Source organism: Photinus pyralis, unplaced genomic scaffold (assembly GCF_008802855.1).
Source record: "Photinus pyralis isolate 1611_PpyrPB1 unplaced genomic scaffold, Ppyr1.3 Ppyr1.4_LG1, whole genome shotgun sequence".
In the NCBI taxonomy this organism is placed as follows: Eukaryota; Metazoa; Arthropoda; class Insecta; order Coleoptera; family Lampyridae; genus Photinus; species Photinus pyralis.
The window spans coordinates 53,275,314-53,290,907 of record NW_022170249.1 but is presented as its reverse complement, the minus strand read 5'-3'; the positions used below and the strand labels follow the sequence as shown (position 1 = coordinate 53,290,907).

The window sequence follows — 15,594 nt, the reverse complement described above, 5'->3', positions numbered from 1 at the left end:
GACCACACATCTGCTCTTCCACTTAACCCCTCCAATTTAATTAACTAAACAACAAAGTGGAATGAAACTAACTATATAATGATGATGTGAAACGTATGATTAACATACATATGGGAATGACGATTGAACAAAACCGACAAAAGAAAATAATAATAAAAAAAAAACATGTTTCGTGTGTTGTTTAACAACTAAGAATATAGTATTATTGTGAGTACACTTGATGTTTGAAATTTCGAAAGCTTAGTATTTTAAGATTGTTGGATAAGTTGTTGTAAATGTTACTTATATTGTAGCTGTAAGATCTTTTATAGAATTCCGTTTTATGAAATGGTGGAATTATTAATTTATAAAATCTGTTATTCGTACTAAACTGTATTTTATTATAAAGATAGTTAGGTGTTCTGGTTATTATAATTTTATGGAATAGTGTAGCTGCATGAGCATGTCTTCTGCGCTCCATATTCAACCACTTCACTTCCGTTAGTTTGTGAGACACATGCTCATGTTTTTTTATGCCGAATATTAATCGCAAGCAAGAATTTTGCATTTTTTGTATTCTACGAACATCCAGACTATCGAGACAAGGACCATAGACCACATCGCAATAGTTAAATTGTGATAAGACAAGCGATATATTTATTCGTTTGCTCCTATAGATGACCCAAGTGTTATCTACTAGATCAATGCAATTTATTTTGTTCCTAAAGCTGACCCCCCAAATATTTTCCAATTTATAGGTTAGAATCGTATTGCCATTAAAAATTATCTAATTTCATAGTCTCAAAATAAAATAAACGCAAGAAGTAGGATTTATAATGAATTAAAAACGATATAAACACTCTTGTGCACTTACCTTCTAAGCAAAATCACTATTCCCTTGATAAAATTTATGGAACTCAAAAATAGCGGCAAACACTAACATAATCTGCCATGACAGTGCAGTGTTGCCAAACGATTTTAGACAATAGCCGCTTTCCTTTCAAATGATCTAATAGCGTTTTCGGCTGAATAAACTGCGAGTGGGCAATTCGCACCGTATTGACGTCACAGAGTGCTCTCGATTCTGAGAGAAATCAATCGCAGCCGAACACGCCTTTAACTTTGAGAGCGCGAAATTTATACTACTTAACCTCACATATAGTCACGTTAACCGCCGGAAAAGATGGAAAAATATTGTATATTTTTAAAAATTAACGAAGTTGAATTTACTTTATCACTGGACCAAGTAACATTTAACAGTTTAACCGGTAAGTTGTAAACAGAATTAGCTCAGCTAGCAATGATTATTTCTTTTTAATAGCTAATCCCACTGACTTACTCCCTGATTACATCAAAGTTTTGCAAGAAAATAATGCTCTGCAAGAAATTAATGAAATACGAACACTGGCTTTTTCACTTGACAATAAAACCTTTCTGGAAATAGGGATTCAACCTCCGGAGCCACAAGAAGATCGTGCTCCTGAACCAGAGATGTGGGACGAACAAGCTACAAAATTATTACTTGACAAGTACGAAACGTACTTGCCACTAGTTGGCCCATTAAGAAAGTTTAAGAAAAAAAAGCAGTTGTGGTCAGCTATTTCTGAAGATATAAAGAATATTTTGAATATACAAAAAACGGCAGGGCAGTGCGAAAATCGGTATAAAACCGTTCTGAAAAGAAAAAAAAATATAATAAAGACTAATCGAACGTCTGGCGAATCACCAAAACATAATCCATATGAAGAAGAGCTTTCAAGGATTGCTGCCATTGATGATTCTGTTGAACCACCTGTAAGGATGGGTGTGGGAAAGTGTATTATTGTTGATAAAAATAACTGTGCCAACAAAACAGAAGAATCACCATCATCATCAAGAAGTGCAACACCAACATTTCCAAGCCGAAAGAGACCCGTGAGTGAAGTCCTTATGGAGATTGCAAAAGAAAAAGAAGAGGGACGTAACCGGCGTCACAAGGAAAAATTAGACTTGTTACGCAATTTAGCCGAAAAATTTTTCAACAAAACTGATTAGTATGTAACCATAGGAATTTAAAAAAACTACTGATTTTTCTTTATGCATTTTATATACCTTTTCCAAATAAACTGGTACACTTTATTCGTGGTTTAATAGGTCACAAATATACTGTCTTTTCAGTTCACCTAATCTACGCATTTCGTGTTCACGATCTGGACCAATAGCATTATCTTCCTCATTTGCGTTGACGATATCTTCACAAATATCATCATAATCGATGCAAATATTATGCAGTACACAACAACATAGGATAAATTGTGCCATTTTTACTACCTTATGAAAATCTAACCTGCCAAGTTGTCTAAAGCGCCCTTTTAAAAGCCCAAACGCATTCTCAATTTTAACTCTTGATGAACTTAATTTTTTATTATACTTTATTTGCTGCCGAGTTAAATTTCCGTAATCTCTGTACGGTGTAAGTAACCACTGCCTAATTGGGTACGCACTATCTCCAATTAAATGGTAATGGCCATTGTTAGATAGTGTTTGAATTTCGCTACTAATGAAAGATAATTTGAAAACTCTGCTGTCATGCAGCTTTCCGGCAGGTCCTGTAAATACATCTAAAAATTTTTTTTTAGCATCACAGATTCCCTGCAGTGTGATGCTAGGAATGTCGTGACGATTTGTATATGTCGACTTTATCTTATGTGCAGGCGTCCTAATATTTATATAGGAACCATCCACGCAGCCTAAAATATTGGGAAATCCAGATATCTACAAATGAAAAACAAAGTACAAAGGTACTAATAAAAAGCATTAGTTATTACCTGCTCAAATTCTGCAGCTACTCTTTCTTTCTCCAGATCTGTTTTTGGAAAACGAATGACTGTTGGTAGTAGATCCAATAAAAATGACATCACTCGTCGTTGAACTGAACTAAAGGTCGATAACGACATATTAAATCTATCGCCACTTTCTCTTATTGTGCAATGATTTCCAGCGTACCTGAAAATACATTTGTATTTCTATTGCGTACAAATTCTGTATAATTCATTACTCACCACAAAAAGCTCAAAATATGGCATTCAGCCGAGATTAAACTACTACCACCTTTATGTTCACTGGGATAAAATTCACTCCTGGCAAACTGCTCAACAAGTCTGTAGCATGTTGTTCGTTTTACACGAAAGTGACTTTTGAACTGTTAAATAAAACATTGTTAATACTGGACAAAGTACTGTACTAATCAATGTGCGACTTACCTACCTGTGAATCATTAAGTATGGAAACAACATTTTCGACATAATTGATAATTTTTGGAATTGGGTGCTTATGCATCTGATCCACTAATATCCCTATTTCCTGGTCACTTTCATCGCTGCTAGATGATTCTAACAATTCAATGGCAAATTCCATAAAAATGTTAAACTTTTGAAACTGTTGTTGTAATTGATCAGCCATTTTTATTTTGAACTAGAAAGTTGCTCTGCCTGCCCTAACTATCAACCTCAGAGCAAGAAAAATTGCCCCAAGAGCGAAATTCACCGCTCTTAATTCTTAAATGTCAGCCGAAAGCATCACTCTCGTAAAGAGCGCACTCAAAACACCAGCCGAACATAAAAATCGCTCTGAGGGCGTAAAAAGTGCGCACCAGAGCGTCCAGCCGAAAACGCTATAAGATTTTAAGTGAACCACTCCCAACTACTCTATTCTGAAGTTGAATGGAACACTCATTTTGTTTACCAAAAAACACCTAACCTAAAAATTGGTTTTGTAGTTAATTATGGATTTATTACCAGTCATTATTAATCTATTGGAAGGTCCAGAAACTAGTGGGAGCAGTAGTGAAAGTAGTACTGATTCTGAGGTTGAGGAATATGCTAGAATTGTACGAATTGAAGGATATATTGAAAGAGTAGTTGTAAATTATAGTGAAACAACATTTAAATCGCATTTTCGAATGCACAAATTAATAGTGTACCAGTTAGCTAGTAGACTGGAAAACAGTGGTTTCATCCCTGTTCATGAACACGGAAAAATGAAAATATCAAGTGAAAAGGCCATGCTTATGACATTATGGTACCTTGGAAACACGGAATCATTTAGGCAGGTTTCTGATCGTTTTGATGTGTCACTGAGCTCTGCTCACCGTGTAATTGAAAGGGTATTAAATTGTATACTGTCTCTACGTACTGAGTACATTAAGTGGCCAACGCAGGAGGAAACAGAAGTTATATCTAAAGCTTTCGCCACCAAATTTGGCAGTCAAAATGTAATTGGAGCAATTGATGGATGTCATGTGAGAATTCGGAGGCCAAAAAATGATCAAGACTCATACATCAATAAAAAAGGATACTTTAGTTTGCTAATACAAGGAACTGTCAATAGCTTCAGGCAATTTATTGACGTGTATTGTGGAGAGCCGGGATCTCTGCATGATGCTCGGTTGTTAAGGAGGTCCTCACTGTATTCTAAAGCCGAAAATAATGTTAATTTCTTTGGCAATAAATACTTACTGGGTGATTCAGCATATCCATCTCTGAGTTGGTTAGTACCTCCATTTAAGGACAACGGTGCCCTAAGTAACAATCAAAAAGTGTTTAATTTTAAACATTCATCGACACGCATTATTGTTGAACATGTGTTTGGACTTTTGAAGGGGAGGTTCCGCAGGCTACAACATTTAGAGAACTTAAATATCAATATCTGTGTGAAAATTATGATGGCTTGTTGTGTGCTTCACAATATTTGTGAAAGCAAACATGATAATACAGTAATAGAACCTTATGACATAAGTAGTGATGTTAATAGTGAAATACCATTGCAGTCAGATGTAAAAAACGTAACCAGGCATCGGAGAGAACAAATATTTGAAGAAATGTTTTCGTAATCAGATTATATCTTTTATTTTTTATTTCATGAAATAAACAAATATTTATAGTAACATATATAACATATTCCCAATGTAATATTACATAATTTAAAAAACGAAATTACTATTCATATTGAAACAACATAATTACAACTATTTATGAGTTTAACTTATTTAAAATTTCTTGTAAGAGATTCACTTTCTGTTCCTCAACCTTGTTCCTTATCTCAAGAAGTCTCATTTTTTCCTTATGACTTTCATGTTTTCTCCTAAATTCCTCTTTTTTTATTTGTAGAATGCTTCCTTTTTTTTCTTTACTTCGTGTCAGTGTGGGTGTTGATGACCGTGATGATGACGGAGAGGACATTGCAGACATCTCGGGAGGTGGCAATGTGTCGGGTAAATTTTGTAAGTTATTAGATTCTAATGTATGTGTCGCACTGCTCGATGGTTTTTCACCTAGAACCCCATCCATTTCAGAAAAAAATAAAAATCTAGTTGGTCCTCTTCCGGTTTTTAGCATGTTATCTTTTGCAGTTTTATAAGATCGCATTAAGTTTTTCCACTTATTGTGGCACACGGTAGCGTTCACCTGAAAGCCATTGCTTATCAGATCATTTGCAACATTTTCGAAAATGAATTTCCTTTTTTTAGGATGGTTTTCATCCTCAATGTGCACTTCCATTGACTTAATAAGACACAACGTCTCGTCATGCGACCAGCTGTGACGGTAGTTTTCCAAGTACTGTTCCAAATTGTCCGATGCCGGTTCCAAGTTCTCTACACGACTTTGATTTGAGGCAACTGTACTAATAGAACTACCGGTAACTTTTGCGTGAAATAATAGACTTTGTGCAAATGCATGATCTATAAAATATAGTAATTAGCAAAATTTGATTACGTTATATAAACCTGTCATTGCACGATTGTAATCAGTTTCTGATACACATAATTTATATTGTACGTCGTCTTCCTCTAGGATTAATTCCATTATTGTTTCGTGATACTACCCAAGCAAAATATTTTAAGCAAAGATGTAAATAAAGAACTAAGGTTATGTTTACTGATCTACTCTAATGCTCCCGCGAAAAAGGTCGTGCATGAGGGGAAGAGGGAAACATGAACCAGATCAAAATGATCTGTGGTAATGGAACACACCGGAGCTCTTCAGAGTTACTCGATCAGCTCTGATCAGTTGAAAGGAAAGCGGCTAATGTGTCTTGAAAGGGTACTCAAGAAGCGTTGGAATTACAGAAATCTGCATTTGAAATTATTGTTTTCTTATTAAATTTAATTAAAGTTGATGGTGTCATCAATTGGTACAAGGTCAGCTATTGGTGCAATTTCCTTATACCACGGTAGAGAAGTCTATTATTAGGCATTTACGATAATTGTACCGGTAGATCATTTCTGGTGCAATGCGGTAACCTGATTGCACCAGTGCATACCGTTTACCATATATTTGTCGAACGCAAAGGCAGCAGCTGATTTATATGTTTTCTTGTTGTTTTCAAATCCATAACCTCTAAAAAATGGACAACTTGAAAAGAAACGTAATTATTGGATTAATGAAGTTTTAGATGATGATAGTGATGATGAGTGCTGTATATGAAATGTAATTGTAGGAAAAATGAACTGTATTTATTCCATTGAACTATATACTCTGTTACAGAGTATATAGTTCAATGATTTATTCATTGTAGCAAATAGATAGAAAATAATAGATGGGGCTTCATAAGCATACCACCATTGAATTTATAACTATCAGAAGCGCGGATCCCATATAACAGTTTGTGACCATGTGCCAACTGGCCGCCGCTAGGAGCAGTTCGATCGTTTGAAAGTCCGTGGGCGATCGAAAGTGGAGCGTTACATTGACATTAGATGGCAGCATTACAAACCATGTATAATAATTAACAAAGGTAAAAAACTGACATTATTATTCATCTTTCTCGATGGTAGAGACATCTACGTCTTGTAATTTAAACTATTGAAAACAGTCACATATCCTGCCATTTAACCTGCGCTTCTGATTAGTTATAAATTAAATGATACCACGTAACTCCATTTTGGTCAACTTTACAAGAAACATAAAAAATATATTTTTGCATATAAAAGAAAGACAAAGGTAGTAAGGTGAGTTGGGGCAAGTGCACCCCCTCATTTGGCAAGTTCAAGTTCACAAGGCTTGTAGGGCTGAGTTATGCAATGCACCGTCTTCAAACTTTGTGGTTATTATGAGTACACGCATAGGATCGTTTTTGCAATTGGTTCAAGGTTTAGGTTTTTTACTTCAAGAGCAATTAATTTTTTTTTATTTAATGGGCTGGGTGTGCACTTGCCCCATATCATCGGGGCAAGAGCACACCCCAGGCCTATTTTCCATGTACTTGTTTATTATATAGATTGGGGCAAGTGCATAGAAGTACTAAGAAATGTTCTCAATGAAACACTACAACTGTATCATTTATTAAATTGTATAGAGCTATAAACAACTATACTGTCACTGTTGCAAATGTACCACACAATGCAAAAACATTAAAGTTACAATGAATATTCACTGAATATCTATGTCTTCAGGGAATTTAATTCTAAAGTTGTGGAGACCACGTCTAACATCCGGATTTGGTATTTTTTTGCGGATGGCATCTTCTACTACAGCCACCTCATCAGCTACTTGTGGAAATACAAAATACGTTCGTCTTTTACGTAAAAATGTTACTCTGATTTCCTCTGCAATTTCTATAACTTTTCCTATGTAAAAAACTAGTTTGGGACACTTTTTCTGTTTTTGTAGAACCTCAAATGAGACTAACACCCAGTCCCCTACAGACAAGTCTGTGACTTTCTCTTTAAAAAAATCTTCACTCTCCTCATTTTCTGAAAGTGATAGGTCTGCATTGCTGTCATACTCTGATTCATCCTGTACAGGTACAGAGAAATACCCGTCGTCGCTGTCACTTTGTACCTCTTTCTCATATTGATTTTTTTTCTTTTTAGCCACACCTGCCAATGCAACTTTTGCAGTAATGACTTCAGCTCCTGGCGCCACTCTAGTTTTTTTTTTAGTGGAGATATGGTTTCATTGCTCTTCACTGTATTCAATAGCAATGCTTCAAATGAGAAAGCATCGTCTCTGAAATCACCAATAAGTAAGTGAGCAGTTAAAACAATAAATTTGCACTTACATAGAGGGTGTATTGCTGCCATCGTCTGATGTAGAAGAAGTTGTAGCTTGTTGCCCATTCTGAAGGTTATGCCATCGCCGCAATGCATCTGGGCGAAAGTGGGTCTCGGCAATCACTTTGTCATTAAAGGGGTGAATTCCAGCTTTCAAAAAACCATTTTTAATAACAGTAGGCCCAATATTTGTCCACACTTTTCCAATCAACTTCGAAAAAACTTTTTTGGGAATTTTCCTTCCTGGATTCTTTCTCTGCCACTTAACCAATTCTTGATCCCATGTAGTTTTTAGTGGCTTAAACACTGATATATCAATGGTTGCAAAAAATGACTTGTATGAGCGGGTAATTTTAAAATGGTAATATCAACCGACGCTGCATACATTACAAGATCAGAAGTGAGATGTGTGCTATGACCATCGTAAATGACCAAGACGGGACGTTCTGGAGGTATGTTGTGTACGAAATTTCGCTCAAAGTAATTGCGGAACACTTGTGCTTCTACCCATCCATTAACAGTAGCAGCATATGTGGTGCCTGGAAAAGCATCTTCAGGGCTTGCCATCCACTCATCCCATATGTTCTTCCCCTTAAAAATAATTAAGGGGGGCAGTTTGTCCCCATCAGCGTTTACTGCCATTATGACCGTGGTATTCTCTCTCCCTGGGCTACTGATAGTTCTAGTGCTTAGAACGCCCTTGGCCCCTACAACTTTGGTTTTGGAGGGATCCATGCAAAACCCTGTCTCGTCAATATTATAAATGCGTTCAGGATGATTCGCAATGCCAAGTTTATTTATTGTTGAACTTAACAATTCAAAATATGAGTTTACAATAAAAGGGTCTTGGGCTTTCCTTCGTGCAGTTTCTACACCTTGAGGTTTTTTGAGGGATAAATTATGTCTTTTTTTAAAATTGATGAACCAGTCCGCACCTGGTTGATTATCCTTAAATTGGGTATTTAACTTGTTCGCTTCAACAAATTGCTGAACAATGTCCAGAACCTCCTTCCGCGACAAACAATACCCCCATTGTTCCATTGATTTTTCTTCTTTCTTTATGCAGACGGGGCAAGCATTCAAATTGCGTAGGTGTTAAATGTTTGTACCTCTGGGATAAGATCTTCCAGTCTTCAGAATGGCATACCTTGAACTCAATCTGACCATTTGCATTATATTTAAGAGCTTTGATGTCAGTAACAGTAGCACCACCGGTAACTTTTTCTGGTCTAATGCTGCTATAGAATTTGGGTAATCGTTTAATAATTCCATTCGAGTTAAGAAACTCAATTTTAGAATTATTACATGATCAGCATATTGGAGTCGTTAGGATGAAACTACTAGCACGAAGTGAACTCTGGTGGCCGAACATAGATTCGGACATAGAAAAATTTGTCGAAAGATGCGAACCCTGTCAACTGCATCAAAACAAACCGTTATCCGTTCCGTATACCCCATGGCCACAAACTTTCCGATGCTGGAAACGCGTTCATATAGATTTCTTGCAATTTAAGGATTATCACTTATTATTACTTGTTGATAGTCATAGCCACGGTGAATAATAAGAGAGGTGGTCCGACCGCGCGCTCCGTAGTGTGCCAATTAGGGTTGCCAGATATAAATTTCCAAAAAGGGGTACGTTAGGAGTGAGCATAGATGGGACGTTGTCGCAACCGGGGGGTCTGGGGGGAATACCCCCCAGTAGGCGGGGTGGTCCGGGGGTTCTCCCCCGGAAAATTTTTGAAATTTTGGTAGCATTAAACATGTTTTTAGACTAATTTACGTCTTTCTCAGACCACAAAAATGCGTAGAATATAGGCCATTAAATGCGGCATTTCAAGATTGTAAACACACTGGTCAATTATTTACTCAAATGTTTGAGCATTGAAAGAAATACATTTATTCAACTTCTGGGGATACCAATTAAGAAAGAAGACTTTGTGACATAATATGATACCTTACAAAAACTACTCGTATTTACATTTACAAGACAAGAAGACAAATTTTATTTAAAAAAGGTGTATAATACATTGGATAAAAGCGAAAAATAATTATAGGTATATACTTATATTAAAACATGAACTACTTAGCTAGATATTAAAATATTATTCTACGTATTTTTCATTGGATGTGATGGTTTTTAGTAATTTTTCATTTTCTAAGACATAGTTATAGAAATCTTTGCAAGTTTTCCCATAATTATGTTTCACCATGATTTCGGCTTCAATGGTTTTCAAAGATAACCGGTTTCTATCTTTTCGCCAAGCTTGAAACATCAAACTGAACATTCGTTCACTCATTGCATTTGAATGAGCCAGAGCAAAAACAAAATTAACAATTTTTTCAAAATTAGGTACTTGACAGGTATTTAAAAATGTTACCCACTTTTGTTCAAAGGAAAGATTTTCAAGTGATGGAAATTTTTGTTTTAATATGACGTACTCTTCAAAAAGAATATCAGTGTTAATATTTTTTATAGGAAATTTTTGTAGTAATTCTAAAATTTTCTCAAAGGTTGGCATAGTTTCTAATTTAAATATTTTTAGGATTTCAAAGCGATTCTGGGTAAAATCAAATCTTTGCTCTACGTAATCTACAATTTTTGAAATAAATGCTTCAGCTCTCTTCTTAAACAAGTTGACCTCATTGAAGTCATCACATTTTTGCATTGCTTGATGTGCTATCATTCCATAATATTTTTGCTCCAACTTTGATTTTAGTGAATTGCGCAAATTTGACAATAGATCATATATCTCTATTATAATAGGTCCTTCGCCCTCTAATTTTAAAATTACATTTTGAATTAATGTGCCAATATTTGAAACTAAACCTAGGTATGCTTCAGCTAGATCATTTGTGAAAAAATCATGAAGTAATGCTGGACAAGAAGACATTGATAGAAAATAACTTTTTATTGGCTCAAAGTTTTTATAAAGCCTATCTATAGCTGGTACTAGAGAAAGCCACCTAGTAGGGACATGCCTCAATAATTCACTGTATTCCACATCACAAAAATCATAAAATTCCAATAGTTCTTGTTTCCTTTTAGAATGAGAGCAAAATGTATTATATGTTTTCATAATAATGCATTCCAAATCAAATTTCAAACAATTTGAAGCATTTTTTATGGAATTATTCAGCACGTGGCAAAGACAACCCACATCAATTAATTCAGAATTAAATTTTTGCAATTCAACAAAGACGCTTTGATTTTTCCCAAAATTTACACTGGCATTATCTGCACAATAACTTATTACATTTTGGGGATTTAAATTAGCCTCCTTTAATTTTTCAATAAGGCAGTTTGCTATAATTTTAGATGTTTCAGAAGAAGAATCAAAAAAATTCAAAAGTTTGGTTTGAACACCAACATCTTTTTTGAAATATCTCACAACAAGAGGGAACATTTTTATATTACCTTTATTCGATGCATCTGTGGCCAAACTGAATGGATGATTTCCCGAGAGATCTTGAATGATAAGTTTACGAGATTCCTTTGCCAAAACATTGGTAACAACTTTAGTCAATTTTGTTCTTCCACAAGAAAATGTCTGGGCTATTTTGGAATCAGGAAAAATTACTGAAAAAAGTGAATTGCTACAGTTAGCAGAATTATAACTATGTGCATGTTGTACAGTATGATACGCAAAACAATCTTCTGCTGCTGCTGTCCTGTAATTATTCTTTGTAGATGCCGCTGTAGATGTAGAATTGAAAAATGATAATATATTTGGGGTTCTTGCTGAATTTTCCACTTGTTTTATATGTTTTCCGGTTTTCATATGTTTCTTTACATCATAAACTCCTCCATTGGCAATGGAAAACTCAGAATTACAAGCAATACATTTTGCAGTGCCTTCTTCTTTGCCTTTAAGAAGCCAACTGTAAGTTTGCTGCCAGTCATTATTAAAATAATTTCGTCGTTTTTTGGATTTTTGCTTGCACTCCTCCCTTTTCTCACTTTCCCTATCATAATCATACTCGGATGATGACATTTCATTGACATTCTGTAAAAAATGTTACTATTAATTAAAATGTACTTAATCCAAAATCACATGTTCATGGTATTTAATTATAACTATACTTACAAATAACGTATGAGTAGGTATGAGCCCTTCTACTAGGTAAACTGCAATTCCTTCTTTCACCACGAAGGCACGAAGACAATGCACAAGCACAAAATAATTTAATTTTATTGTTTACGCTCTCCGCGACTCACCGATTCACGTGCTGTTGTTGGCGACCATAGAACTGTATACAGTTCTATGTTGGCGACTAACGGGTGTAGCGGCGGCGGAATGCAATACCTCCCCGCGGCGCTCCCACCACATTCCATACATAAGCACAACTCAACTGGTTAACTGGTTTTGACGAATCATACATTCATACTGCATTTTTTATTTGGCGCAAGTAAATGGGGTATTTTGCGTACCCCTTTTGGAATTTTTGAAAAGTGGCACATTTGACAAACGCGTTTAAAAATGGGGTATTGTACCCCATAAAGGGGTACGTCTGGCAACCCTAGTGCCAATGTTGTATCGCTAAGATGTAAGAGAGAGAGCGCGTCGTAGGCAGAGACATGGAGTGGTGGGAGATGGCGTATCAAGGTGCGCGAAGAGGCTAATCAAGCAGCCGCCATTTTTACACACTTTGGAAGCGCGAAATTCAAATTTCAATCAACACATTCTGGGATAAATAAAACTAATGGCTCATAATAACATATTATTTATTGGTGATTGAATAAAATTAATTTAGTGAGCTGTTGCCGCACTAGAGGCCCAGACATTTTTTGTGTATATCTGCGACCTAAACTGAAAATTCGTATTTTTAAATAATTTTTTATTATTAATTTAATAAGCAGGAATTTGTGATTTTCTTCACTGAAGGCGAAGCATGAAAAATGGTGGTCCAATTCTTCAAACAAGTTATACTCATATGTTTTTTGAGCGACAGCAACCATGAAAGTGTCGAAAAAACCAGTTTCCGGGGGTAATGCCCCATCCGTCATAATCATCATTCTCTTTATATAAATTTCTGTTGTGCAGCATATTTTTACAACACTCGAGCTTGGAGTGTGGAGAGCTCCTAAAAATGATCAAATTATATATATCATTTCAAAACATTTTTATGCACGCACCTCTTTTTTTACGTAGTAAGAGCATATAATTGACTCCTGAAAGTTGGTTTGCTTTCACCAGGCATTCTTCCAAACATTCGGGGCATTTTTACAACATATCCACCAATATAAGTTATAATATTGGTGGTAATGTCATTAAGGTCTGCAAAAGGAATGTCGAAGTAATACTCATGATCCTGAATGACCACTTCATCTGTCAAACCATATTTCATAGCCAGTGACACGTCATACATCTCCAATGTTTTCCGTGATTTGCTTTTTGACGGGACATGTAGAATAGTTGTCGTATCCAATACTTTGCAATTACCGCCTCTTGGAGATACTTTCGTGAAAAGAAGAATACGACGGAATGAATACATAAATTGCAAAGCAGTTGGGTTATTGTTCCAACCATTACGAGCCCTGCAGCATTCAAGAAATATTATTCACATTTATTATGGAAAAATCAGCATTTATACCTTATGCATGAGAAAAACATTTCAAGATGATCTTGACTACATTTATACATTAGAATGTAAACAAGACGTTGCTTCTCCTCCACCTGCCACTCAAATAGACCACTAGCCGATAAGCAACATATCATGAAGCCCAGGAATGGTGTTTTCCTTGGAGTTAAATACAGAGGCCTCCCGGAGCCATCAGTGCATGACTGCAAATAACCCAAAGTATCCAATAAAAAGGGTTTCCAGAAATCCTTGTTTTCCATTTTCAACGGGACTTTGTATCCATATCCCCAAGGGCTCCGCGAATTCAATAAATCGAAGAGGTTGTTGATTCTTCTGATAAAAGCAACAGTTGGGAGACATCCTTGAAATTTTGGATGCCCTACATCGGTACATAAAAACTCCAAAGCATCTGCAATACTAGTGCTTAAAGTTTGAGCGGCCAAACTCACCTGAAAATGAGATCATATAAAAATTTGTAACAGTAGATGATAAGAAAAATACCTTCATTTTCTGCCTTTGCCATTCGATATGATTTTTTTTCAATTTATTACCAAGTCGTAAACTTTCTATTTCTTGCAATTCGTGCAAATCTTCAATAAAATGCCATGAAACTTGTCCATCTGGTGTATGTATATGTTTGTTTGTGCCCAACACATTCCTCATCAATTTCAACATATGGGGCACATCCATGATGGCAAAAACCTTTTCTTCTGGATCTGATGGATGAGGAAACCACGTAATCATATTTGCCACGTCATCCAACTTACATCCCAGTTCCGTAAACATTCTGAAATTCACATTTGGCCCATCATTGGTGATACTAGTAATAACAACTCCGCATTCAAAAAGAGCTCTTAAAGCCTCTCTCACAATATTTGCTTTTTCAACCGCTGTCAAAGAAGCAATGAAGAAATAACCACTCCATGTCTCTGGTCGTAGGGTTCATTTTCTGTATACGGTATAATGCGCTACAAGGTGAGCGTTACTCCCCGTAAGCAAACGGGTAAAAATAGGACATGCACATGAGTATATGCGGTTTTAATAGTACCAATCGCTAAAACATTGTTAAAACAGATAATACTTTATTATTTTGCATTTATTCATTTACTATAACTAAATAAAGTGTGAAATATGCACGTTTACAAAGGTTTACACAATTTGTAATTTGGCTTCTTTCTTCTTGTTTGACGAAATTTTGGCAACTCTTGATTATAAAATTGTTTAACTCGCATTGCAATATAAAAAAACACGCTTTGTGCCATTACATCACTTGAATGAGTCGTACAGGGGAAAGCGGAAATCGTATTCTGTTGGGAAGAAAAGAAATCGTCCAAAGTACCTTCAAAAACATTAACTGATCTAACATGACGCATAAGCACCAATTCTACCTGACTTAGCGTGCTAAATATGAATAAATTTGGATGATTTAAACCACCTCTAGATTTTAGAATTGTCAATTCACTTGCTGGTAAAAACTTCTTAGGTTCTTTGTTATACAAATGTTCTTTGCAAAGATTGCACTGTGATGTTTTATATATTTTCTTACAAATGAAACCTGCGAGAAAATAAAGAATCATTGGATAGTATGTTCAATATCACTGGTCGTGTGTTCCTTCGACTCTGGATATAAATTATCGAACATAAGCTCTTCCCAATCTTCATAATTCAGTGATGACATTTCAAGTTTGGATTGAATTTTTTTAATGTGTGCTGCGCGACTGTCACGTTCGGACTCACAAAATATGTATTTAAAATCATCGAATGATAAAATGTGTGTCGAATTCTTTGCGTCGTCCTCTGGAACTGTACCGTTCCCAAATTTTGGTGGTGTTGTGTTGTCCGGGAAACACAACCACGTGTCGCGATTGAATAATACTCTGTATTACTTCAACTACTCTAGCTCGACTTTATTGTAACAGACTACATTCTACTACCATATCTAAGCAAGAACTAACACTAGCATATCTAAGCACACCCACCATTCTCTTAACGCGCGCGCA

General features: G+C 35.7%; 4 protein-coding genes and 1 long non-coding RNA gene across 7 annotated transcripts; 1 reads left to right on the top strand and 4 right to left on the bottom strand.

The window, feature by feature from the left end:
- The first annotated feature begins 999 nt into the window (after window positions 1-999).
- Window positions 1,000-2,034, top strand: LOC116159746. The gene is made up of 2 exons (XM_031472822.1): window positions 1,000-1,247; window positions 1,301-2,034. Exons 1-2 carry the CDS (start codon window positions 1,163-1,165, stop codon window positions 2,011-2,013), a joined length of 798 nt encoding a protein of 265 aa, XP_031328682.1. The 5' UTR covers window positions 1,000-1,162; the 3' UTR covers window positions 2,014-2,034.
- LOC116159744 (putative nuclease HARBI1) lies at window positions 1,980-3,523 on the bottom strand. Its single transcript, XM_031472821.1, has 4 exons — window positions 3,226-3,523; window positions 3,021-3,160; window positions 2,787-2,964; window positions 1,980-2,733 (listed from the first exon to the last, which is right to left on the bottom strand). The coding sequence occupies exons 1-4, from the start codon at window positions 3,418-3,420 to the stop codon at window positions 2,095-2,097; spliced, it is 1,152 nt and encodes a 383-aa protein (XP_031328681.1). The 5' UTR covers window positions 3,421-3,523; the 3' UTR covers window positions 1,980-2,094.
- A 31-nt stretch (window positions 3,524-3,554) lies between these two features.
- LOC116159747 lies at window positions 3,555-4,843 on the bottom strand. 3 transcript variants are annotated; one of them, XR_004143043.1, is made up of 4 exons: window positions 4,779-4,843; window positions 4,476-4,537; window positions 4,316-4,430; window positions 3,555-3,815 (listed from the first exon to the last, which is right to left on the bottom strand). It is a non-coding gene; the product is annotated as an uncharacterized LOC116159747 (long non-coding RNA). The 3 variants fall into 3 exon arrangements; XR_004143042.1 differs by having other exon boundaries at window positions 3,555-3,821; window positions 4,476-4,828; XR_004143041.1 differs by having other exon boundaries at window positions 4,476-4,828.
- A 145-nt stretch (window positions 4,844-4,988) lies between these two features.
- LOC116162690 lies at window positions 4,989-6,039 on the bottom strand. Its single transcript, XM_031476371.1, has 2 exons — window positions 5,744-6,039; window positions 4,989-5,698 (listed from the first exon to the last, which is right to left on the bottom strand). Exons 1-2 carry the CDS (start codon window positions 5,820-5,822, stop codon window positions 4,989-4,991), a joined length of 789 nt encoding a protein of 262 aa, XP_031332231.1. The 5' UTR covers window positions 5,823-6,039.
- Window positions 6,040-9,784: 3,745 nt separating this feature from the next.
- LOC116159067 lies at window positions 9,785-12,246 on the bottom strand. Its single transcript, XM_031471962.1, has 2 exons — window positions 12,100-12,246; window positions 9,785-12,018 (listed from the first exon to the last, which is right to left on the bottom strand). Exon 2 carries the CDS (start codon window positions 12,004-12,006, stop codon window positions 10,117-10,119), a length of 1,890 nt encoding a protein of 629 aa, XP_031327822.1. The 5' UTR covers window positions 12,007-12,018; window positions 12,100-12,246; the 3' UTR covers window positions 9,785-10,116.
- Between the last annotated feature and the right edge of the window lie 3,348 nt (window positions 12,247-15,594).

Bases quoted from the DNA above. Each gene is read 5' to 3' on its own strand.
- LOC116159746 (XM_031472822.1), top strand. From the start codon at position 1,163: ATGGAAAAATATTGTATATTTTTAAAAATTAACGAAGTTGAATTTACT. The intron at 1,248-1,300 runs GTAAGTTGTAAA...TCTTTTTAATAG, and splicing joins AACATTTAACAGTTTAACCG to CTAATCCCACTGACTTACTC.
- LOC116162690 (XM_031476371.1), bottom strand. From the start codon at position 5,822: ATGGAATTAATCCTAGAGGAAGACGACGTACAATATAAATTATGTGTA. The intron at 5,699-5,743 runs GTTTATATAACG...TATATTTTATAG, and splicing joins TTACAATCGTGCAATGACAG to ATCATGCATTTGCACAAAGT.
- LOC116159067 (XM_031471962.1), bottom strand. From the start codon at position 12,006: ATGTCATCATCCGAGTATGATTATGATAGGGAAAGTGAGAAAAGGGAG.
- LOC116159744 (XM_031472821.1), bottom strand. From the start codon at position 3,420: ATGGCTGATCAATTACAACAACAGTTTCAAAAGTTTAACATTTTTATG. The intron at 3,161-3,225 runs GTAGGTAAGTCG...TTTATTTAACAG, and splicing joins CCATACTTAATGATTCACAG to TTCAAAAGTCACTTTCGTGT. The intron at 2,734-2,786 runs GTAATAACTAAT...TTTCATTTGTAG, and splicing joins TAGCTGCAGAATTTGAGCAG to ATATCTGGATTTCCCAATAT.